This window comes from Octopus sinensis, linkage group LG13 (assembly GCF_006345805.1).
Source record: "Octopus sinensis linkage group LG13, ASM634580v1, whole genome shotgun sequence".
In the NCBI taxonomy this organism is placed as follows: domain Eukaryota; kingdom Metazoa; phylum Mollusca; class Cephalopoda; order Octopoda; family Octopodidae; genus Octopus; species Octopus sinensis.
Window position 1 is genome coordinate 36,294,109 of NC_043009.1, and position 24,561 is coordinate 36,318,669.

Here is a 24,561-nt window from a genome sequence, read left to right on the forward strand (position 1 = left end):
CGGCATTTAGTCCGTCTTTACGTTCTGAGTTCAAATTCCACCAAGGTCGACTTTGCCTTTCATTTTTTTAAGTTCGATAAAATAAGTACCAGTTGAACAGTGGGGTCGATGTAATCGACTTACCCCCCCCCCCTTGAAATTGCTGGCCTTGTGCCAATATTTTAAACCAATATTTGTTTATACCCCTACATAAAACAAGCCTGTGCTTCAGCTCATTGATTCAGTATGCAAATTCCATTGGAATAAAATACCTTGGATGAGGGGTTATCAGGAAGGACATCTAGCCCCCAAAGAATACTTCCCGTCGTAGTCTCTTCCAGCCCATGGCTGCATGAAAAAGATGACCAAATACACAACAATGCTGATAATTATATCTTTTTTTTTATGGGCCCGGTTTCTGTGACATATGTGTTCCTCCCAGCTGGACAGGACACCAGTCCATCGCATCCTTACTCAAGAAACAGGAAGAAAGAGTGAGAGAAAGTTGAGGCGAAAGAGCACAACAGGAGTCACCACCACCCCCTACCAGAGTATCGTGGAGCTTTAGGTGTCTTCACTCAATAAGCACGCACAACGCCTGGTCTGGGAATCAAAACCATGATTCTTCGACCGCGAGTTCGCTTGCCCTAACCACTGGGCCATTGTGCCTCCGATAATTATATATATACTGATTTTAAATTTTGGCACAAGGCCAACAATTTTGGGGGAGGGGATAATTTGACTGCATCAACACCAGTGCTCAACTGGTCCTTAAAAGATTGATCCCTAAAAGATTGAAAGGCAAAGTCAACCTCAGTGGAATTTGAACTCAGAATGTAAAGACGGACACAATGGTGCTAAGCATTTTGCCTGGCATGCTAACAATTCTGCCAGCTCACCTTATATATATATATAAAGAAACACCGTTTCGACCCTGTGCTTGAGGAGACCTATTGAGTCAAGTACATCAACATCAAAAATCAATGGAAATTGTAGTTGTGATCCCTGTGCCGGTGGCACGTAAAAAGCACCATCCGAATGTGGCCGATGCCAGCACCACCTTGACTGGCTTCCATGCCAGTGGCACGTAAAAAGCACCAACCAATTGTGGCCGTTGCCAGCCTCGCCTGGCACGTAAAAAGCACCCACTACACTCACGGAGTGGTTGGCGTTAGGAAGGGCATCCAGCTGTAGAAACACTGCCAGATCAGACTGGAGCCTGGTGCAGCTTTCTGGCTTCCCAGACCCCGGTCGAACCATCCAACCCATGCTAGCATGGAAAACGGACGTTAAATGATGATGATATATATACTCAGAGTAGTAAGAGCTTGGTTCAACTAAAATAAAATATTTATGCACAAGCATGGTTGTGCAATAGAAAGTTTGCTTCCCAACCACATGGTTCCAGGTTCAGTTCCACTGTGTGTTACCTTGGGTAAGTGTCTTCCATTCTAGCCCTGGGTCGATCAAAGCCTTTTGAGTGGACTTGGTGGATGGAAACTGAAACAATCCCATCATGTATATCTATTAGTATATATTTGTGCATGTTTGTTCCCCACCACTGCCTTAATCTGGTGTTGCTTTGTTTACATCCCCGTAGCTGCAGTTTGGCAAAATCGACTGTAGAATAAGCATCAAGCTTACAAATTCATAATTTCTGGGATCAGTTTGTTCTGTTAAACCCTTCAAGATGGTGCCCCAGCATAGCCACAATCTAATGACTGAAACAAATAAAAGAACATCTGTATTACACAATGTCTATTATTTACATGGTATTGATCAGCATGAGACCACAGTAAAAAATATTACTTAAGGTGCTATAACATGAGATCAAATCTAGACCAAACATCTTAACAACAAAGCAAAGTTAGTCTTGTTTTTTCTTTTTTTTTTTTCTCCAGCTTATGAAGAATTTCATGGCAGGATTGCGACTTGCATTTAATTTTGGTTTCTGGAACCCTTTACAATCAGAATGGACCTTTGCTGCTCAGTGTATCCAACCTGAAGAAAAAGAGCGTATTTCTCAGTTCATGTTCCAAAAAGATGCCAAAGCTGCAATGGTAAGTCTTGGTAGGAATTTATTTCTAGGCATGAAGTTTCCACACCTGGAGTAGGGTAGGGGTATGAATTATGATGGAGGAGTGTTGGCCGATTAGAGGTGAGTTGTGTTGTGGGGAGAGGATGAAGAGTGTTGGTGTGAGAGTACTATTATTATTATTGTTGATAAAGCAGCAAGCTGACAGAATTGTTCACCCGTCACTATGTTCTGAGTTCAAATTCCACTGAGGTCAACTTTGCCTTTCACCCTTCCGGGGTCGATAAAATAAGTGCCAGTTGAACACTGGGGTTGATGTAATCGACTCATCCCCACCTTCCCCAAGCTGCCCTTGTGGCAAAAATTTGAAATAATTATTATTGTAGAAATATTACATTTCTAAATCTCTGAGAGAGATTTATACTGTAGCGGCACGATAAAGTGATGGTATGTTGTCAACTTAATGTGACAGTCCCATGAAAGGGAAGAATGCTGCTGCTATATAGTTCTAGGAAACACCGTTTCCTGTTGGCCATGATACATTTTCTGTATCCTTGTTTTCAGAGGGGGAGATAAGCACCTCCACCCAGCATCCAGAGACTAGTTTCAGAGTCATTGCTCATCATCAGTCTGGAGGAGCATGGCTTGCTAGCTGTCTGGATGCTGGCTTTGCTGGGTAGAGGTGCTTATCTCCCCCTTTAAAAATATAAGGATGCAGGAAACAGTGTTTCCTAGGGCTAAATAGCAGTAGCATTCTTCCCTTTCATGGGACTGTCACATTAAGTTGACAGCATACAGTCATAATTATTATTGTTGTTCAGAAAGGTAACAAGCTGACAGAATCATTAGCACACTGGGCAAAATGCTTAGCAGCATTTCATCCGTCCTTACGTTCAAATTCCGCTACAGTCGACTTTGCCTGTCATCCTTTCAGGGTTGATAAATTAAGTACCAGTAGAGTACTAGGGTCAATATAATCAACTTAACCCCTATCCCCAAATTTCAGGTCTTGTACCTATAGTAAAAAGGATTATTATAGTTGTTTAGCCCCTAGGTCAGCCTAAGTGAGCAAACATTTAAGTAAAGACCATATACACACTCATACAATCCTAATTTTAAAATATGTACATAATGTCCTTCATCATCATTTAATGTCCGTTTTCCATGCTAACTGGTAAGCCAGAGAGCTGCACCAGGCTCCAGTCATCTGTTTTGGCTTGGTTTCTATAGCTGGATGCTCTTCCTAACACCAACCGCTTTACAGAAGTTACAGGGTGCATTTATGTGCCACCCCATTGGTGCCTTTTAAATGTCACCAGCATGGGTACCTTTTACTTGGCACCAGCACTGATTGTGACCACAATTCACTTAGCTGGACATGTCTTCCCATGCACAGCAAATCGCCAGAACCCTCAGTCACTTGTGTGTCATTAATGATGGCTAAAAGGGTTCATAACAGGTTTGGCATCCAGCTATAAAACCTTAAAACCCTGCCTCAGAAAAACCATCCCGTCCATGTTAGCTTTGGAGGTCTTAAAATGATGATGTAATATATACAGAGAGAGACAGACAGACCTGAATAAATTCACACCACCAGAGATTAGTAATACTGTGAATCATAAGTATATTGAATTCTAATAACTGGTTACTTTATGTGTTTGTGTGTGTGTATTAGTCACCTACTTTTAAGTATATAACTACCTTTGTCACATCACCATAGACAGTCTTTAGATTTACTTTTGGCATATTCCTGGCACGCAAATCTGGTTTATTGCCCTTCTGGGTCTTTTGTAATTGCAGTTGAAGCTCATAAAGTAAAAACAAAAATAATAAATTTCTGTGAATACAAAAATTAATGCAAGTCTGAGCTTAGTATGATAAAATACATTAAATTTTTACATGATCACATCATGATCAGCTAGAAAAAGGAGCCAAATCTCCTTCACATCACACACTTCCACCTAAAAAATGAAAGCACCCATTGCATAATGTAGTCCTATACACACAATGGATGAGATGGTCAAGGATGGATCACCTTTGATCATAAGCCAGAGTCAGGGCTTCCACCTAAAAAATGAAAGCACCCATTGCATAATGTAGTCCTATACACACAATGGATGAGATGGTCAAGGATGGATCACCTTTGATCATAAGCCAGAGTCAGGGCTGACAAGGGATCAAACTATAAAATATTTGCCAATTAACTTATCAATGACATAACTATTCATCCTTTCTTTCTTTGATTTCTCTAATTTTCTAGGCTGGTCGTTTGTTAATCCGTAAATCTCTGAGTAGTTTACTGCAAGTCCCCTACTCCTCATTGGTACTAAGCCGGACTGACAAAGGAAAGCCATATCTATCATCTGTAGGCAATGCCCTCAGCAAAACTTCACCCCATTTCAATATTGCCCACCATGGCAATTTCACTGTCTTAGCTACCCACTCGAATGTTGACATTGGGGTAGACGTCATGAAAGTAGAACAACCAAGTAGGTAAACAGGTATTTTCTTTGCTCTGTTTTCATTTGTTGTATTTGTAACACTAGCAGTTGTTGTTATTGCTTAACCCCAGGTGTGCCCGTCTTGAACAGATGTAAGATCAAAGGCATTCCAGCTGGGAACATCTCTCCATATCTGTGACTACTTCATCCAATACAAACTTCCCTTCAATCGCTCTCTTGCTAGAAATAGCAGCCAAATCTCCCTCCCTCAAATTGCACTCTATTACCATTTTCTTGTTATTTGATCAAGCTGACCCATGATCAAAGGCATACCAACCATGACCATCCTGTCTTTCCCTACAACAGAACTACATTTATTTGTTAATGATAGGAGAGTGTAAGGATTTGAGGGAAATTTGGCTGCTATTTCTAACAGGTCAGGGGAGCCACATAATTGTTGTTGCTTGTGTTGCATCCCTTTATGTCCCATAACCTAGCTGTTTGACAAGTAGATATCAATAAAATGGATGCTAGGTTGAAGAAAATACAAATTTTTAAAGGTAGTACTCCAGCTTGGCCGCAATCTGTAAAACCATAAAACAATGCTCTTGTGTTACACACGACTGTATACTTGTGTGTATATGTGCTCATACAACTGTGTGTACATGTGTAGATACAACTGGATTTATGTATGTTTATATATGCATACAATTTCATGCATGTTGTATATATGTATGTCTATGTGTATTTCATTTGGCAAGGTATAGCACCTGTTCAGCCACCCTGCCAGTGATACAACAAAGTCATGGGACTGCAGCAAGACAGATTGTGAAGCGGTGGCAGAAGAGCTCAACTGAGCCAATGGTGCTTCACACATTGATACTAAGCAGAGGAATCCTAGAAGATCAATGGTCGTAACTACAGTACATCCATAGGGGCAGCATCCATGGTTGTGTAATTAGATATTCACTATGTATCAAGCTCCCAATACAAACATACAGTATCATCATCATCATCGTTTAACGTCCGTTTTCCGCGCTAGCATGGATTGGACGGTTCGACCGGGGTCTGGGAAGCCAGGGGCTGCTCCAGGCTCCAGTCTGATCTGGCAGAGTTTCTACGGCTGGATGCCCTTCCTAACGCCAACCACTCCGCGAGTATATATATATACAAACATATGTGTGTACATGTATACATGTGTATGAGTTTGTCTTTCATCCTATACTTGTTTAAATCATTAAACTGCAGCCATACTGGGGTACTGTCTTGTAGGGTTTCAGTCGAGCAAATCGATCTCAGAACTTTACATTTGTTTAAAGCCAAGTACAAATTCATAACAGAATTGGATGGCGGTGAGCTGGCAGAAACGTTAGCACGCCGGGTGAAATGCGTAGCCGTAGTTCATCCGGCGTTACGTTCTGAGTTCAAATTCCGCCAAGGTCGACTTTGCCTTTCATCCTTTCGGGGTCGATTAAATAAGTACCAGTTACGCACTGGGGTCGATATAATCGATTTAATCTGTTTGTCTTCTCTGTGTTTAGCCCCTTGTGGGTAGTAAAGAAATAAGAATTGGATGGCAACAGAGACATAGGAATCTGCAAAAGCAGCACAACCAAAGAAGATATCTGTGTGTAAACTTAAGCATGCATACATCTGTGTATGTGTATGTATGAATGTTTGCGGGTGGATGTTTTGTTTCTCTGTTCTTCCCCAATTGCAAAGCATACCTACTAGTTCTTCCACATGGAATCTATTTCAGTGGGAAGGACTGTCAAGAAATTCTTCTTTGATATGAGACGACAGTTCACTGAGCTTGAATGGAGAGTGATCCAGTCAGCAGGAAGTGAATTCAACCAGCTCCTCATGTTTTACAGACATTGGGTATGTATTCATTATTATCAGACCAAAGAAATCAGTAGATCAATGAACAAAATGTATTATGGTTTTTAATTACATCTGTTTACATTCAGAGTTCAAATCCTGTTGAAGTTGACGTTATATTTTATTCTTCCTGGGTCAATAAAATAGATACCACTAAAGTATTGGAAGTCAATTTAAAACACAATACATCAAGTTTGTGGCTTAATACCTATATTCCAACTATCAATTGAACAGGAATCATTCTCAATAATTTTCAGTTCCTTTCTTCAACATTCCTGGTTCCTACAATCACTGGTGTTGTAACCACCTTGAGATGTCACATTTTTCAATTTTAATTTATATTTTGTGAACTAGTCAAATTCTTTTGCCAAGATATGATCACAAGGAATGCTAATGTTGATCAATAAACAAACTTTATTGTTTTGGTCCAACCCATGCTAACATGGAAAGCGGATGTTAAACAATGATCTGGTTTATTAGCTTTGATGGTTCAGTCTCTGTACTGGAAAGTCCCAAAGAATCATTGCATTTTCTCCCTCAGTTACAGCCTCAAAGTGGTGTCGGCAGTTTTGATTTTATAATGCCAACATATTAACCAGTCTAGATATTATTATCGTCATAATAATCATTATCATAATTATCATCATTTTTGCAGTGTTTGAAAGAAAGTATGGTTAAATGTCTTGGAGCTGGTATTGGTTTCGGCCTGGACAGGTTAGAATTTCATGTATCCAGTCCTCTACTGACCAGCGGCAACACTGTTACTGACACAGTTCTCTTGTTGGATGGTAAAATCAACAAAGAGTGGACATTTGAAGAGACTCTACTGGAAGGTGACCACTGCATTGCCATAGCTTACCAATATCTTACACCACAGAACCATCTTACAGCACAAGAAACCAAAACAAACCACAATGAAAAGGTTTTTCGAGTTTTTTCTTCTTTTTATGTGTGAACAGTGGAATTTTTTTTTAAATAAACCTGTTTTTTTGTATCTCCAAGAATAGGGGGAGGAAACTTTCCTTGTTTGTATGTGTGGGTAGGGTTTTGTTGTTTAACACCAAGTCTATATTTAGCCAGGAGATTTATGATCAAAGGTATTTCTGTCATAACTATTATGTTTGTTGACTGATGTTTGATCTTTTCTTCAAGCACAATGTATCCAGAATTACATTATCCGACTTGTCTATCCTTGTAATGAGATATAGGGCTGTAATTTGATGAACATTTGGTTGCTATTCCTAGCAGGTTGATCTACCACATAAAGGTTTTCTCATTGTTTTGACTGATGTTGTTAAACCCCAGATCAACCTTGTTACAGGAGACCTATGATCAAAAGGGTTTCAGCTATGACCATCCTGCCTTTTTAGGCAGTCTTTATACATCAAAAAGTACATTATCGAATATATCCTTCAGACTGTGACTGGTTAGATTATTGTAGTTGGTGGGGGTGAGGGTGTTTAACCCTAGGTCAGCCCCACACAGCAGACCTGTGATCAAATACATTCCAGCTTTTATATTTCTATATATTGTAGTATCTAGTACTACATTTACATTGTGTCCTTCCTTTTTTAAGCTAGTAGAGTATGATTTGGTTACTATTTCTTGCATATTGAATGACCACTAACTGTCCTCACTGCTGCTTCTCATGTGAATCATGAAGTGCTTCCTGTACTTATACCACCCTGCAGTGCATCATTACACATGAGTGGACTCAACTATTTAGAGCCAAATGCCTCAGCTACTGATACACCTCAGTAACTGCAGCAGGATTACAGGAACACCTTCATGTCTTCACTGGTTCACCATATCCACCCACAGATCAGGTCTAACTGAACAAATCTATGATCTGAAGCATTCCAACTGTGACTATCTCCTCTCTTAGTGTATCAGTTTCTACATAAATGTAATGTACTTTGGGCCTCACAGAGGGGATGACAGGGAACCAAGACTTCTGGCAATTCGCTATGCTCGAGAATATATGTCAAGGTAGGTAAATACTTGGTTGTCCTTGCATACAGGTATGTCCCCTGCATCCCTTCCTTTTCAGCTGAGCATTCCTAATCTTGCAAGCTAGTGGGTGCCAGTGCGTTGTGAAGAGCACTTGTGCCAGTGCTGCATAATAGCACCCAGTACGCTATGCTGAGTGGTTGGCATTAGGAAGGGCATCCAGTTATAGAAAGCATGCCAAAACAGGCATGGAGCTCGGGCAGCCCTCCAGCTGACCATCTTCTGTCAAACCATCCAACCCATTACAGTATGGAAAATGGACATTTAACAATGATGGTTGTGATGTTTGTGGTCATGGTGGACAGTAGAGTATGATGCAAGAGAGATTTGGATACTATTTTTAACTCATTAAATATGTAGAGCCTCTCTTATTTGCCCAATCCAAATATATTCAGGGCATAAAACAAATGCCCCCCCCCCCCCCTCATTTAAAACAGTAGGGTGTTGGGTCGGAGAAAATGTGGTTGACATCTTAAAATCTTTGTTGTCTTGCATAGAAACATTAAATGACATTTCTAGATTTGAAAACAAAATAAAAATTATTTTATCTTTTTGTTTTTTCAGGAATCACAACAAAGTCTCATTGAAGCTTCAACTGTTAAACCATTTAGAATTCTTTCCTTTCAAGAACTGATAGCCAATGCCATGCCACAGACACCAGCTGATCTCGAATACTGGCAGAACTTTGATTCCAAACTAGAAAGACCCAAAAAACAACAGGAATCAGTCACGTAAACTTTCAATGTGCAATTGCTCTGTGTGCATCACTACATGTGTATGTGTGTGTGTATATATAGATATATATATATATATATATAATCTCCAGGATTCGAGAGAATCAGGTATTTAAATGGTGAAAGCACCAAGGTCAGGCCAGTTATAGTACTATCTTGTACAAACAATGTATAACGACAAATACTCACTCACTAAAGTAAACATGGATTTGTTCTCCAGTTATGCAAACATTTACAAGCAGCTGTCTGAATATACAATGAGTCATCAAGGTCACACATGGATACACTCACTGCACCTATTGATCCGTCGTCTATAAACACTAGATCCCAACAAATTGCATGATCCAAGTTAGGTGAAGGACGAACAATAACACATGGATTGTGGTTCACATCAGCTGTTTCAGGCATGTTATTTTATTGATGAAGAGAAGTGTTATATCTTGTGGGGTGTTTACAGGATGTAACACTGCTATTCATCAATGAAAAAAAACATGTCTGAAACAGCTACAGCAAACCACAATCCATCTGTATTCTTTTTATCGTTTTGGATTTACACTACCAAAAAATATACATAATCCAAATAAGCAAACCAGGATTTACCCATCAGAAGAATTACTGTGGGATTACTTAATGTAAGCAATATTTAGTGCTTCTTACTACTTGATATGTTTAGCCAAAACATGGAATATACCTCAGAGCACTTATGGTACCCGCCTGGATAATTTATCATTATATTCTCATCATGTGTTTGTGTGTGTGTGTGTATATATATATATATATATATATATAAGAGAAAAATGGGATTTAAAAATCCTGGCAGATATCAATTAAGCAATCAGTATAAAGGAATAAGGTTAAATTTCCAACAACCAGATACCAACAAATGTAAGTAGAATGCAAATCCCAAGTAAATCTTCATATATGGCAGGTTAATCCAACAATTCTTTTGTGGAATTTTAAGAAATTCAGAATATTTAATAACAACAAATAATATGTACACAGAAAATCATATCATATCTGAGATCACATCTTTAAAATCCAATTGTTTCAATTACATTAACATATAAACACACACATGTACGCACATATATATATATATATATATATATATATAGTTAATATATACATATAGCATTTATTAACAGCTAAAATTATTTCAGACGTTCAGTTGGAATTGCAGCAATTTGGATTACTTTGATAATATTTTATATTTATATATATATGTGTGTGTGTGTTGTGTATGTTAATGCAAGTGAAACAATTGTTGGATTTTTAAGCTGATAGATAGACAGACATTTATTTATTTATTTAAATGACCCAACAAGGTGGGGGTACCCTTGAAAATTGGTCTGCTCAGTTAACATTTATACACTCATATCATCAAATGATTATAAAGTTTATTTCACAATTAAGGTCTCAAGTTCAATCCCACTGTGAAGCTGTATGCAACTGAATTTGCAGTTTGATAATTGTGTTTGTATGAAACTCAATTTTTGAGTCATTTATGTAGCTTCTGAGCTATAATTAAATTATATATTCGTGTGTGTGTGGGGGGGGGTCAACAAAATCTCTATAAACTAGAAATCCTTAAACAAGTATTATTACCTTTACCAAGATTCATGCAGTATCAATGTGTGTGTGTGTGCACATGGCTGACTTCTCAATACATTTTATAGATAGATAGATAGTGTATCAAGAATAAGTCAACCATGTGGATGAACCATGTCTCTCCTGGTAATCATGAGAGGAAAATTACAGGAACTAGGAAAGTGAAATAAAATTGTTGAAGTAAGGATCATTCATGCATGTCAGACTTGTCACCAGGTGCTCTACACTCCTCTGTGGTATACAGATACACCACACTCACCCTCTCTGTTTATTTATCTCTAAACAATGTGTTTGGAACATGAGATTAAGAATAAGTTGATTTTTATAATTGTTTTGCAATAAATGTTTATCTTTACCTTTGATGTTAACCATTTCTTTCTTCATCTAAGGAGTCTGAAATAACAGGAAGCCAATAGGTACTAGGATGGTGTTACAGAATTTTTTGTTGCAGCAAAGATTTACCAATTAATTAAATTACCTGTTTAAACTATTTCCCATTCAAAATTAGTTCTCAATAAAGATATAAACATGATGATGATGGTGGTGGCAATGGCATTAGCGGTCGTGGTGTCTGTTATTAATGGACCAAGTGAAACAGTGGAATCCAGAGGAAGCAAGGAATGGTCTGCCATAAGTAAGAACAAAAAGTTCACGGGGTTGTATGGTATGTTAGTTTGATGTGAGGAAGAGGAGGGGGAATATTTCAGACAGAAGTCTTCAAAAAAATGGAATATGAAATTCCTACCAAAGCTAAATTATATGAAATAGAGTTGTAGATAAACTGAAGCAGTTTGGTGGGAGAAAGAATTAGTTTTGGGAGTGGTGGAGGAAATGGTAGTGACTGTGAGAGGGAAGTGATAAAGTTAGGAATTGGACAAGAGGTGACTTTAGGGTCTAAAACTAATATATAGTGACATTGAGTTACTTCATTCTCTGTTTTCCTCTAAATATATACTGTGGGATGACGTCAGCAGCTGGGGAGCTGACCGGAAGGGGCAGCAGTGACGCGCGCAGCGAGGGCACGATTCTGCCTTTTCAAGGCAGGTAAGACGGCGTCAGCACGTTGTTAAGGTTGGGAGAAGCAGCTGCTATTTCTAGCGTTCAACCTCATGCAATATTTATTACCTAACATTTGGTCAAAAACTTCTGGTGAATTATAGTTCCATGATTCTGATAATCAAATTCCAGATATGTGTTTGTATGCATGATTACAAGTTCAAATCATGAAAAAGAAGTTTCAACCAGCATCGTACTTCATATTTCATTTCATTTCATTGAGTTTGAGTCCATGCTTAGGCCAAGTCGAAGACTCCACCCTCAGAGTCTGGTGTGGTTGCCAGGTTGTATTCTCTGTTTAATTTTGACATGTGTAGGAGCGAGTTTGAGTCAGTTTGTGCTCGTTGTGTATATCCTGGGAGATGGGGTTCATCTCTAATGGTGCTTAAGTATCTATCCAGCTGCAATTTGAATGATTCCACACTGCATCCTGATAGATTTCTGACATGTACCGGAATGGAGTTGAATAGTTGTGCTCCTCGAACCAACAGACTTGTTTCTCGCAGGGTTTTTGCTGCCTGGCCAGCCTTTTTGTTGATTGGTGGTAGCTGGCAAGAAATCTAATTAATTATGATAATTATGCATTGAGGAGAAGGAAACAATATTTTATTAGTCTGAAGTTGGCAACAAACCCAGGCATGTTTCTGTCTTGGACCTCCTGTGAAAAGTAAAACCTTTTCTGTATTTGCCAGATTAGTGATGCAAATAATAAGTGATGTATAACAATGTCCACCTGTTGTAGGTAAAGCTCTCAATCATTACTACTGCTTATTAAAATTTCTGTTCTGTGTATCCATGAAAAACTGCTTGCTTCAATCCAGGGTTAATTCTGTTTAAGCAGGGGATTATGTGACTTTTTCTGGTTTAAAACAGCAGGGTTTAGTTTGAAGGAGATGTGGCTGCTATTTCAACCAGGTCGACCGCATAGGTATTTCTTTGTTGGCTCATTGTGAATATAGTAGTATCAGTCAGTCCAAGACATAAAACAAATGAACAGTGGATGGAATAAACCCAGCACATGGCCAAGTTTATTCAATATTTTATCATCTCACCAATGAATGATAAAATATTGCTTTCAAATTTTGGCACAAGGCCAGCAATTTTGGGATGGGGGTAAGTCAATTACATCAACTCCAGTGCTCAACTAGTATTTATTTTATTGATTTCGAAAGGATGAAATGCAAAGTGGACCTCAGCAAAATTTGATATCAGAACATGAAGACAGACGAAATACTGCTAAGCATTTCACCCGGCATGCTAACAATTCTGCCAGCTCATCGAATGGTAAAATATTTAAAAGTCAACATTTAAAATTTGAACTTAAAACATCTGTACAATGTTTACTCCAGCTCTCCACATTTTCTGTCATCTATATTCGAAGAATTAAACTACGTTAAACTTACAAATTACAATTTTCTCAAAAAAGCCAGGTGGAAATAATGTTTTCTTTTGACACATTCTACCAGTATACGAAGTTTCAAATTGTTTAGTTAACCAGAAATTCCGTCCATCAAAAGGAAAAGATCCGTAAATTTTAATAATAGAAAAAAAAAATTTTCAAACTGCCTCAGTTTATAAGTCAAAGGGAGATAAGTCTTTTTTCCCTGTATTTGTTATGAATAGACAAATGTATATTACTCTTTCTCTTTACTTGTTTTCAGTCATTTTGACTGCGGCCATGCTGGAGCACCGCCTTTAGTCGAGCAAATCGACCCCGGGACTTATTCTTTGTAAGCCCAGTGCTTATTCTATCGGTCTCTTTTGCCGAACCGCTAGATGACGGGGACGTAAACACACCAGCATCGGTTGTCAAGCAATGCTAGGGGGACAAACACACACACACACATATACATATATACGACAGGCTTCTTTCAGTTTCCGTCTACCAAATCCACTCACAAGGCATTGGTCGTCCCGGGGCTATAGCAGAAGACACTTGCCCAAGATGCCACGCAGTGGGACTGAACCCGGAACCATGTGGTTGGTTAGCAAGCTACCCACACAGCCACTCCGTAGAAGTATTATACAACTGAAATAATTATTGATGTGTAAAGGAACCAACTGAAACGATTGTATCCTATGAGTTGGACCTATTATTATAAATATCTATATATTTATTTACATTTGACGGGTATTTGTCGTCTTGTTTTCTCCAAGACACCTGAAACGTTGTTAACAAATGAGATGTGGACAAATTTCCATCAAATGTAAATAATGAACATAATTCCTCATCTATTAGATATAGAACTGTATATATTTATACTTGTAGAGGCGCAATGGCCCAGTGGTTAGGGCAGCGGACTCGCAATCGCAATGATTGAAGAGAGGGTTCTTTAATCAATTCTATTGCATAATTTTTGTCTCAAAGTGACTCTAATTACAGGTAAATCCAGATAAACTGAGCAAAATGTAAAAATATTTAAATTTTGTTTAAACATTACCATAGAAAATGAGTCCTCTGCTAATATTTAATTGAGGTATGCAACAAAATTCTGATATAGAAGAATTGTGCACATCACTAGATTATCAGTTGAATTTAATGCACAGAAGAACAGGTGTATCATAAATGTAAAATAAACTGAAATACTGGAATTTGTTTTTGAAGAAAACTAGAAAATTAAATATACTCACACACATACATAAATACACAGGAACATATATAATAAAGATTTACAATAGAAATAGTCAAAACTTGTCACTCAGCTTACAGGCAAATTAAAATTACAGGTAAATTACAATAAAAAGTTAAATTTGAAAAATATTTATACAATCTAATTATACATATATACAAACAATATTTACACTATATCTCTATCATGGAAAGTTGTAAAACATCCCACTCTACATACTGCAACCTTGCAGAATGCACATTGGAAAGACGTTTCAACTGGCCTTCCACTGGGTGTTTTCCTTTGTTGTTGTAGACATTCACGGCACTGCCTTTTGCGACCCACGATTTTTTCTAATTTATGTAGATCGGCTGAAGTCAGAGGAATATCTCTCTGTCAGGCTTTGCTTTTCTTTCCTGCAGTTATTTGGGGGATGAATAACCTGCCTTCAACTGCGTTGCTACATCTGCTCGGAACTGCAGATGGTCGCACCGCTTGCGAGCCCCTCCTGATTTGGTATATAATATATATGCATTTACAATGCTCATGTTTACTATATACCAAACCAGGTATCGCCACCATTTATTATCCGGTCTACCAACCGGATAATAACTCATCCTCTGCTTCAGTCGATCTACACCACCCCTGTATCTGTTATAATCAAGGTTCACAAAGGGGGTACCATTTTCATCTACACGTGGTTGTGCACTGGTAGATAGAAAATTTACCTGTCTCTTATTTCTGTATGCGGTCGCTAGCAGATTTCCTTTCTGCCGTTGGATTATTTCACCTTTTTTTTTTAATTTTGCTTTTTTTATATCCAACGGCAGCCCTTTTCTACTAGCAATAACTGTAGCACACGTATACGTTGCAACAGCTTCTAAATCCACCGCAAGTTTGACCGAACTGAAAAATCGGTCAAAAAATAATATACGGCCCTGGTTTTGGTATGGAAGAGATAAATTCCAGACCACATCGTACCCTAGGCCATGCTGACTAACATTGTCTCTTTTCCCAGTACAGAAGCTAAACCCACAGCAGTACCCAGTATCTGCTTCACACATTTTCCAAACTTTGATCCCATTTATGGACTTTCCTGGCATATACTGTCGGAAGCGTACCCCTTCTTTATACTCCATCTTGCCCTCATCGACGGATAAGTATCTCCCGGGGTTGTAAAATGTTCTATATGCATTTTGAACGCAGTCAATGAGGGGTCTTATTTTAAAAAAGGGATCAAAGTTTGGTTCTCCACGTACTGGGGTACTGCTCGTGTCTCTCACATGTAAATATTTGTTCAGTTTCACAAATCGTATTTCAGTCATAATACTGGACACATACTCATCACGTAAAAGTTCCAGATCGCTCCAGTAATTTGAAATCCTGGGTAACTGTCTTATACCAATTATTATATTTATTGCAAAAAACGCCCGTATTTCATCCATGGTTGTAGGAAACCACAAGCTATCTTTTTTTCCAGCTTGTTTACATTCTGCGTAACGATTTGTTTCCGCAGTGATTGCTTCAAACAAGCATTCTGGAAAAAATAAATAGAAAAAGTCTAATGGTTTCGCTTCCTGGGAAAGACTATGGGTAGACCCTGTCTCCTCAGAAAAATTGTTAATAAAAACTTCTTTTAACTCTTTACTCCATTCTGGTGTAAAATCATCCTCGCTGTCTACGTCACTGCCTTCAGTTTCTTCAGAATCGCTTTCTGTTTCATATTCAGAAATATCCGATTCATTTTCGTCCACCACGTGCTCTTGCACCTCATTCAATATTTCACTCGATATCTCCATATCCTCTGTTGAAAAGCTTTCAAATTCAGAATCACAGCTTGATGGCATGAAACTCCTCTCCATTTTCAAAGTTGAAAAAAATTAACGCCGGAAAAATCTTCTAAAATTCAGTGAGTTCAAATATCACGCCAAACAATGTCGGATACAATAACAGCTGATAACAAAGTGAAATCACGGGTTTTAACGAATGTAGCAACGAGATTTGGGTTCAAATTTACATTTAAATAACAATGGGTGCTCTCGGCCGGCTATGGCCGGGTTGGTCTTATGAACCCAAAAAATTTTTCGGTCGGTTACAACCATTTAGTAACGAAAGGGTTAAACCATCCCTTCATGAGATTAACACAACCTCTATATATATATATATATATATATATATATATATATATATATATATATATATATATATATACATATATATATATATATATATATATATATATATATACATATATATATATATATATATATATATATATATATATATATATATATATATATATATATATATAGCAGTATCAGTGTCACGCATTGTTTAGACATAAGCAATTTTTAAGTTAGTTAAAATATATTTGTGATATATTTCAACTTCTAAAAGCAAATTCACTGCAGTTATCGTGGAAAAAAAATATTCCCTCGTATGGTAAAAAGTGTAAAAACATCATTTCTGCCCAGTGTTACCTTTTATTGGCTTCCCAAAACACTGCATTTCTAGCTCTTTAGCTGTTATCAATGGGAAATATCAAAATATATATATATTTAGGGTTTGGTAATAGAGACCAATAGAATAAGTACCAGGAGTAAAATATATATATATATATATATTGGGGTCAATTAATTCAACTAAAACTCTTCAAGATGATGCCCCAGCATGGCCACAGAGATAAAAGATAAAGTCAAACTCAGTAGAGAAAGAGGCCAAGTCCTTTTCAAGAGTGGAATTCAAAGAGGGACCAAAGCTAAATTCTGTTGGCCATTCTATCAGATTTACAGCAAAATAAGGATTTCTAACATTTAACAACTAGAAATTTGTTATAGAACATGTATTATTGAACAGAGTCAACTCTCACCCATCATAGAAACCTGTTATTTGTTTTATAGGTCCCTTGAGGGGATGAAAGGTGCCAAGATGATCAGAGTGAGATTTAAACAAGGAATGTAGAGGCAGGAAAAAAATGGAATGATATATTGATTTCAAATTTTGGTACAAGGCCAGCAATTCTGGAGAAGTGGCTAAGTTGATTACATCAACTCCAGTATTCAAATAGTACTTATTTTATTGACCCCAAAAGGGGAAGACAGACAAAATGCTTAGTAGCATTTTGTCTGGTGTGGTAAATGGAAGTAAAATATTGCTCAGCATTTACGTGGATGGCTTATCATTACATGCAGCAGAGAGAAGCTGTAGAAGTGGCTAGGCCTGCTAGAAATAGCAACTGAATCTCCCTCAACTCACACCTTGCTGTCTTGCCAAAGAGACATTGATAATGTAGTCCTATATGCAAGATGTCTGGGGGAAATCTGGACCCTCTTTGACCAGAAATCTGACCTGAGAGTTAACAACATCACACTATAAAAATAAAAGAAACAACAAAAGAATATATTTATTATTGTCATTTTTTATTTTGTTTTATATCATTTGAAACGTAGATAAAATATCCAACATGAAGTGAAGGTTGGCCCTTAATTACAATGTAATATCAAACTGACCACAAAAATGTCATCTATGTACAAGTTTTTACATTGTCTTTGTACTATAATGGTGTGATTTGAGATAAACTACTGTATTTACATCTAATGAATGATTCTTTTAAAACAATGATCTCTAATTTAGGACACAAAGCCACAAATATATTTCATTTTAACAAGAGGTGTAATTAATTTAATCAACCTCAACCCCACCCTACATATACTTTGTAACTTTATAAAGGGAGAGGGAATAAAGGCAGGCAAAATCAACTTCGGCAGGATTTGAAGTACACAGAGGGACATAATAACCATAAGGTATTTAGTATGATCTCAGTAGGATTTGAACTCAGAATGGCAAGAGCCATAACTAAATACCCACAGGCATTTTATGAAATACTTTAATCATTCTGTCAATTCAATCTACTGCCATTGTATTAGTAATTGTTTTTAATTTGGGTACAAGGCCTGAAATTTGGAGGGGAGGGGTTTGTTAATTACAATGACCCCAGTATTTGACTAGTACTTTGTTTTATTGAACGATAAAAGGCAAAGTTGACCTTGGCAGGATTTGAGCTCAGAACAATTACCACTCCAATGATTTTTGCCAATCCACCACCTTTGTGATGATAATAATAATCCTTTCTACAATGGGCACAAGGCCTGATATTTGGTGGGGGAGGGGGCTGATTGATTACATCAATCTCAGTACATGACTGGTACTTGTTTCATCAACCCCAGAGAAATGAAAAGCAAAGTTGACATAGACAAGACTTGAACTAAGTATGTAAAATGTCAGAACAAACACTGCAAGGCTATTTGCAATGCTCTCATTATGCTAGTTTGTTGTCCTAATGATGATGATGATGATGATGATGTGGTGGTGGTGGTAGTAGTGGTATTTTTACATTGGCACAAGATCACATGTCACACAGGGGCTTAGTCACCCAAACTGGCTCCTAGCAATGTTACTGGTATTTGTTTTTCCTTACCAAATTCCTCTTCTTGAGGTATGTATTGGGGAGGCAAAAATCCACCTTCGTTTCATTTCCATCATTTTCGATTACACAAAACAAAACAAACAAGGAGGGAGGAATCTGACATGAAATAATGTTTTGGAAGTAATTATTGCAAACAACCCTTCATGGAAACAGTTTAAAATACAAAGAACATTCTTTATTTGGGACAGTAGTTGGGGGTGAAATTTGACACTATCCCATCTTCTGATTACACAAAGTTTTGATATTAAACTCTGTATTGAAGAACATGCAAATGACTCCAGTACAAATTTTTGGATTATTTTTATATTTCCCTAATAACCCATAAACTTTGTGTAAAATTGATGACATAGGTGTATATTATAGGTTTTTAGCTGATGGATGATACAGGTGCATATATCGAGGTAATGATACAAGTGTGTATGTGTGAAATTTATTCATAAATTATGTATAAACATATTTCAAATTTAGCTCGCCTCACTGTGAACGAGTTCTTGAACTAAGAAAGATAGAGAAATAGTGGCCAGTATTGTATTGTTGACATCTAGCAAAACCACACACCCCCTATCTCTCTTCTTTTATTTAACCCTCGCCACACACACACTTCTTCAGTGAAAACACTAACTCATTAATAATAACAAGAGAAGCTATGAAAAATGCTTCTAGCAGAAGCCATTCATTCACTATGCAACCATGATCATCACAACTGTCTTCTCTTCAAATGGTTAACTCCTTGGCCCTCATTGTTAGGACAACTATTTATTTGTAGTAGCTGTTATATGGTGCTTGTGGATTGTGTGCAGGTCAAATATCATTGATGCCAGTAATTATACGGCTGCAAAAACAATTATATATGGTTGTAATCATGACGTGATTGTCTGAAAAGGTTTATAGTTAAAATGTGTGTGTGTGTATTGATTCCCAGGCAACATTTAGGTTTTTAATGTTATTAACACTACCAAAGCAGCTGATGATAGGAATATAGATGTTATTTGCTTGTTTTCTGTGAATCTTTTATATTTTGGAGTCTTGTTATTTGGAGTTATCCTCCATTCTCAAAAGGTTGAACTTGTTAAACAGTTTATGGTGGTTTTGTTTGTATTATTACATATATTTCATTGGTAATTAAAGATTTCTAGTTTTTGTAGGCTCTGTAGCATACACACACACATGCACACAACAGGTTTCTGCACAGTTATTATTTTCTAAACCCCACTAATAAGGTATCAGTCAACACAAGGCTACAGTAAAAAACACTTGTCCAAAGTAGTATGCATTAGGATTGACCCTGAAACCACATTATAGCAAAGCAAACTTCTTAAACATCCAACCATGGCTGCAGGGTTGGGCTGGTGGTTTGAAATAACAATCGTATGATTTGTTGTTAATTTATCCAGCACTCTATTAAATCTAGCCTCCATCGCTCTTCTTAGTAACAATAACAAAAATTTCTAATGTAGAAACAATGTCCTAGAACTTAGTTGCCATTTTATTTTTAACAACCTGCAGGAGAATGGAAAGCAAAGTAGCCCAGGTGAGATTTGACCACAGAAACTAAAGTGACATAAGCACTGCAAAACATTTTGTCAATAATAATAATAATAATAATAATAATAATAATAATAATAATAACAATAATTGTTGTTGTTTCTACTACAGGTAAAATGCTTGAAACTTGGAGAAAGGGGTGTTACCTTATATTAAAATTTCAGATTAGCAACTAAATATTGTCTAATAAGTAATTAAATTTAAAGCATCTCTCATAAAAAAATTTCTTCTCTGCAATTCAGGAACAATAAATCCCCAACAAGTTTCCTCAGCACAAAACAATAAAAATCATCAACTGATAATTACTGTAAACCCCAAACTGAAATCATCAATCACTTCATTGCTAAATGTGAAAGTTCTCAAGATACCACCTTTTCATGAGAACATGATGTGATGGCCAGAGAGATCTGCAATAAAATCAAAGGATAACAACAACAACAACCAGTAAGGACAAATACTTTAGGTTGATGGATGAAAAAAAAACATTGCTGGTGCCTACAAATAAAAAAACAAAAACACAGCAACCGAATTAAAACATAACATACTTGATGTTTAAGACAGCAAAATATAAACCTGTTCTGTTGTGAGAGTTAGCTGTTCAATGAGGTAACAAAAAATAGTACAATTTAAAGGTTGATTGATTGTAGACAGAATGATGAAAAGAACAGCACAAACTGCTTTCCTGTTAGTAAGATTTTTTTTTTATGAACTTATTTCCAAATGAGGGGCCAGTCAAAATAAAGACTGAAATTTCAATCAGGAAGTGAAACATACACATGTTCTACAAATACATACACATACAGAATAGAAGTACACATCATCGTTTTAACATCCACTTTTCCATATTTACATGGGGCAGAGATTGAGGATGGATGCCCTTTGTGTTGCCCATGGTCAGACATATTTTTCATGGAAGACTGGACAGGAATGATATCACTTGTATGACAGTGGCACTCATTTACAACTATCATCATGTAATGCCAAGACAAGGAGACACAAACACACAACATATATATATATATATATATATATATATATGGCAGGCTTCTCTCAGTTTCCATCTACTAAATCTTCTCACAAGGCTCTGGGGCTATAATTGAAGACACTTGTCCAAGGTGCCATGCACTGGAACTAAACCTGAAATCACAAGGTTGACTCGTGAACTTCTTAAGCACACAGCCAAGCCTGCACTAAGTACACAATAGTACAAAACAATCCAGAGAGAGAAATGCTCAATATAATAGAGCAGAGTAGTAAAATTTGCTGGAAATTATATATATACATACACAATATATATTTTTATATATTTGCATGTAAGTTTATATATAAACACAGACACCACACATCAATTCATACACTCAAATTCATACAGTATATATATATATATAACATAAATATTCAATATATACACACCTAAAAATATCCAGTAGCACAACTCATATATAAAATGTAAATCATACACACATACATGCATGCACTAATAAATAGCCTTATACACCCACACATAAACACACACAACCTTAAAATTAAAAGATATAGCTTGAAGATGGAGTGAAAAAAGAAAAAAAAAAGTGACATTTACAGGCGTGTTTCCATGGCAATAAATTTCAGATGGAATTATTTGTCATTCTTCACAATATTGACACCCACCCCCATCACAATTTCTTTTATATTCTCATTTACATTGAGATGAAGTTCTTTCTTCTCTCTTCACAAGATCATACCACAAACCTTTTTACATATTCTTAAACATTTTCTGGAAATTTTATGCACAGGCTTTTATTGTTTTTATAATTATTAGTGTTGTTTTCTTTTTCAAACATTTTGGTTTCGGTTCAGTGAAGGAACTGATCAATATCGAATCCTTCGTTAGATTGATTGTCATCATTACTGATTGGCACAAAGTCATTGTCTTCACTTTCTGACTCTGAGACCTGCAAGTCTTTGTTGATGTCTTCAACAGAGTCTGGTTGTTGCTCATCCTCTTCCTCCTCATCCTGTTGTTGTTGCTGTTGCTGGTTGTCATCAGTCATTTGCTGAGCCAATGAACTGCTCAGGAAGAACGCTGCTGGATCAAAGCTTTGCTCTTCATCATCACCTATACCAGCCATATTGTACATGTTAGATTCGTTCTCACTTGAGTAAAACTGGTTTGCATTGTCACCACTATACTGCTGGCCATAGACACTGTCTTCGATGTATTGCGATATTCCAGAAGGTAACTCTTCATTTCCACTGCCATCCATGCCATCTACAAGAGAACAGAACATGATCAGATGACATATTACATAAAACAGAGTTGCATATCAAAGCTTTCATATTTTTATTTCCATCCTCCAGTTTTCCTACAACACTTTTCATCTCAGATACCACCACCCACCCACCCCCACATACACACATTTTCTAGATTTGCGAAGACTTCATTAAGCAGAATTCCTGGAGAAAGCTTTCCACATTTGCTGCCAGTTTATATCCAACTTCACACCACACACGCACTCAACTATTTTTCTCCATCTAGCCAGTCTCATCACCACACACAACATATCAAGTACAATAACAGCTCTGCTCCCTCTAAACAAGTGGTTCTCAACTGTTTTTTTACCTATGGACCCCTTCAATAACAATTTTATTCTGGCAGACCCCCATAGCCATTCAATGTTTAAAAACTAGTTTTATAGACACTTCTTTCAAAATTCCTATTTTACTTTCCATACATTAACTTACGTAAGCTGAACTATGTTAGTTAGTTAGTTAGTTAATTTGGCTCAAAAGCAAATAGCAAGGCCATGTAGGGGGACATGGAGTTAAGTACAGGGTGGTGTTCATGTAAAGAGTTCAGGCCACTTGAGGTCAAGGGAGGCTTTGAACAAAGCGGTCGTCAGCATCTTCACCATCTCGTCTGGCAGCTTGTTCCACGGATCCGCAACCCGAGGAGAGAAGAAAGCTCCTCTCCTTCGATTGAGATGAAATCGTCGCAGGTAGAGCTTTTCGGAATGACCTCGCAGCCGACGCTCTGGAGCAGGAGTGAAGAACAGCTCTTTCGAGAGGTTACACTTTCCGCTCATGATGTTGTGGGCAAGAATGAGATCACCACGGCGGCGGTGTTTTTCTAGAGAATAAAGGTCGAGCGTCCTCAGCCTTTCTTCATAGGACAAATTTTTGAGACCATGAAACTATGTAAGATATCATTTTTGAAACTATGTAAGATATCAGAGAAAGAAACCTGGCTGTCATCATCATCATCATCATCGTTTAGCGTCCGTTTTCCATGCTAGCATGGGTTGGACGGTTCTACTGGGGTCTGTGAAGCCAGACGGCTTCATCAGGCCCAGTCAAATCTGGCAGTGTTTCTACGGCTGGATGCCCTTCCTAACGCCAACCACTCCGTGAGTGTAGTGGGTGCTTTTTACGTGCCACCCGCACTGGTGCCAGACAGAGCTGGCAAACGGCCACGAACGGATGATGCTTTTTATGTGCCACCGGCACGAGGGCCAGGCGAGGCTGGCAACGGACACGAAACGGGGCGGTGCTGGCAACGGTCGCGAAACGGAAAGTTCTCTTACATGCCACCGACACTGGTAACACATCTGCAATTTCCATTGATCGATCGATTCTGATCGTCACTTGCCTCAACGGGTCTTCACAAGCAGAGTTTGACATGCCACCGGCACTGGTAGCACATCTGCAATTTCCATTGATCGATTTCGATTCTGATCCTCACTTGCCTCATCACGTCTTCACAGTAGAGTTTTGTGTCCCAAGAAGGGAAGGTATGCATACGTAGGCTGGTTCCATCCCATGTAGAAGGCCACGGGTTATGGACTCACTTGTCCTGCCGGGTCTTCTCGCGCACAGCACACTTCCAGAGGTCTCGGTCTCTAGTCATTTCCTCAGTGAGACCTAAAGTTCGAAGGTCGTGCTTCACCACCTCGTCCCAGGTTTTCCTGGGTCTGCCTCTTCCACAGGTTCCCTCAACCGCTAGGGTGTGGCACTTTTTCACACAACTATCTTCATCCATTCTCGCCACATGACCATACCAGCGCAAAGTCTCTCTTGCACACCACAACTGATGCTTCTTAGGTCCAGCTTTTCTCTCAAGGTACTTACACTCTGCCGAGTGTGAGTACCGGCATTACACATCCATCGGAGCATACTGGCTTCATTTCTAGCGAGCTTA

At 37.8% G+C, this 24,561-nt stretch overlaps 3 protein-coding genes across 9 annotated transcripts in view; 1 reads left to right on the plus strand and 2 right to left on the minus strand.

Moving 5' to 3' along the window:
* The window catches only part of LOC115218490 (L-aminoadipate-semialdehyde dehydrogenase-phosphopantetheinyl transferase-like), an 11,708-nt gene extending 665 nt beyond the window's left edge, over positions 1–11,043 (plus strand). For all 4 annotated transcript variants that reach the window (XM_029788340.2, XM_036508312.1, XM_036508310.1 and 1 more), the window contains exons 2-6: positions 1,881–2,039; positions 4,275–4,503; positions 6,215–6,336; positions 6,992–7,258; positions 8,911–11,043. In XM_029788340.2, coding sequence (XP_029644200.1) covers positions 1,884–2,039; positions 4,275–4,503; positions 6,215–6,336; positions 6,992–7,258; positions 8,911–9,081 — 945 coding nt within the window. In that variant the 5' untranslated portion in view covers positions 1,881–1,883 and the 3' untranslated portion in view covers positions 9,082–11,043. The remainder of the gene's footprint in view (positions 1–1,880; positions 2,040–4,274; positions 4,504–6,214; positions 6,337–6,991; positions 7,259–8,910) is intronic.
* A 2,591-nt stretch (positions 11,044–13,634) lies between these two features.
* On the minus strand, positions 13,635–16,443 carry LOC115218273 (piggyBac transposable element-derived protein 5-like). The gene is made up of 2 exons (XM_036508317.1): positions 15,602–16,443; positions 13,635–14,113 (listed from the first exon to the last, which is right to left on the minus strand). Exons 1-2 carry the CDS (start codon positions 16,213–16,215, stop codon positions 14,107–14,109), a joined length of 621 nt encoding a protein of 206 aa, XP_036364210.1. The 5' UTR covers positions 16,216–16,443; the 3' UTR covers positions 13,635–14,106.
* Positions 16,444–17,751: 1,308 nt separating this feature from the next.
* LOC115218415 (transcription initiation factor TFIID subunit 1) overlaps positions 17,752–24,561 on the minus strand; it is a 79,983-nt gene continuing 73,173 nt past the window's right edge. For all 4 annotated transcript variants that reach the window (XM_029788216.2, XM_029788215.2, XM_036508307.1 and 1 more), the window contains one exon: positions 17,752–22,635. In XM_029788216.2, coding sequence (XP_029644076.1) covers positions 22,220–22,635 — 416 coding nt within the window. In that variant the 3' untranslated portion in view covers positions 17,752–22,219. The remainder of the gene's footprint in view (positions 22,636–24,561) is intronic.

Bases quoted from the DNA above. Each gene is read 5' to 3' on its own strand.
- LOC115218273 (XM_036508317.1), bottom strand. From the start codon at position 16,215: ATGGAGAGGAGTTTCATGCCATCAAGCTGTGATTCTGAATTTGAAAGC.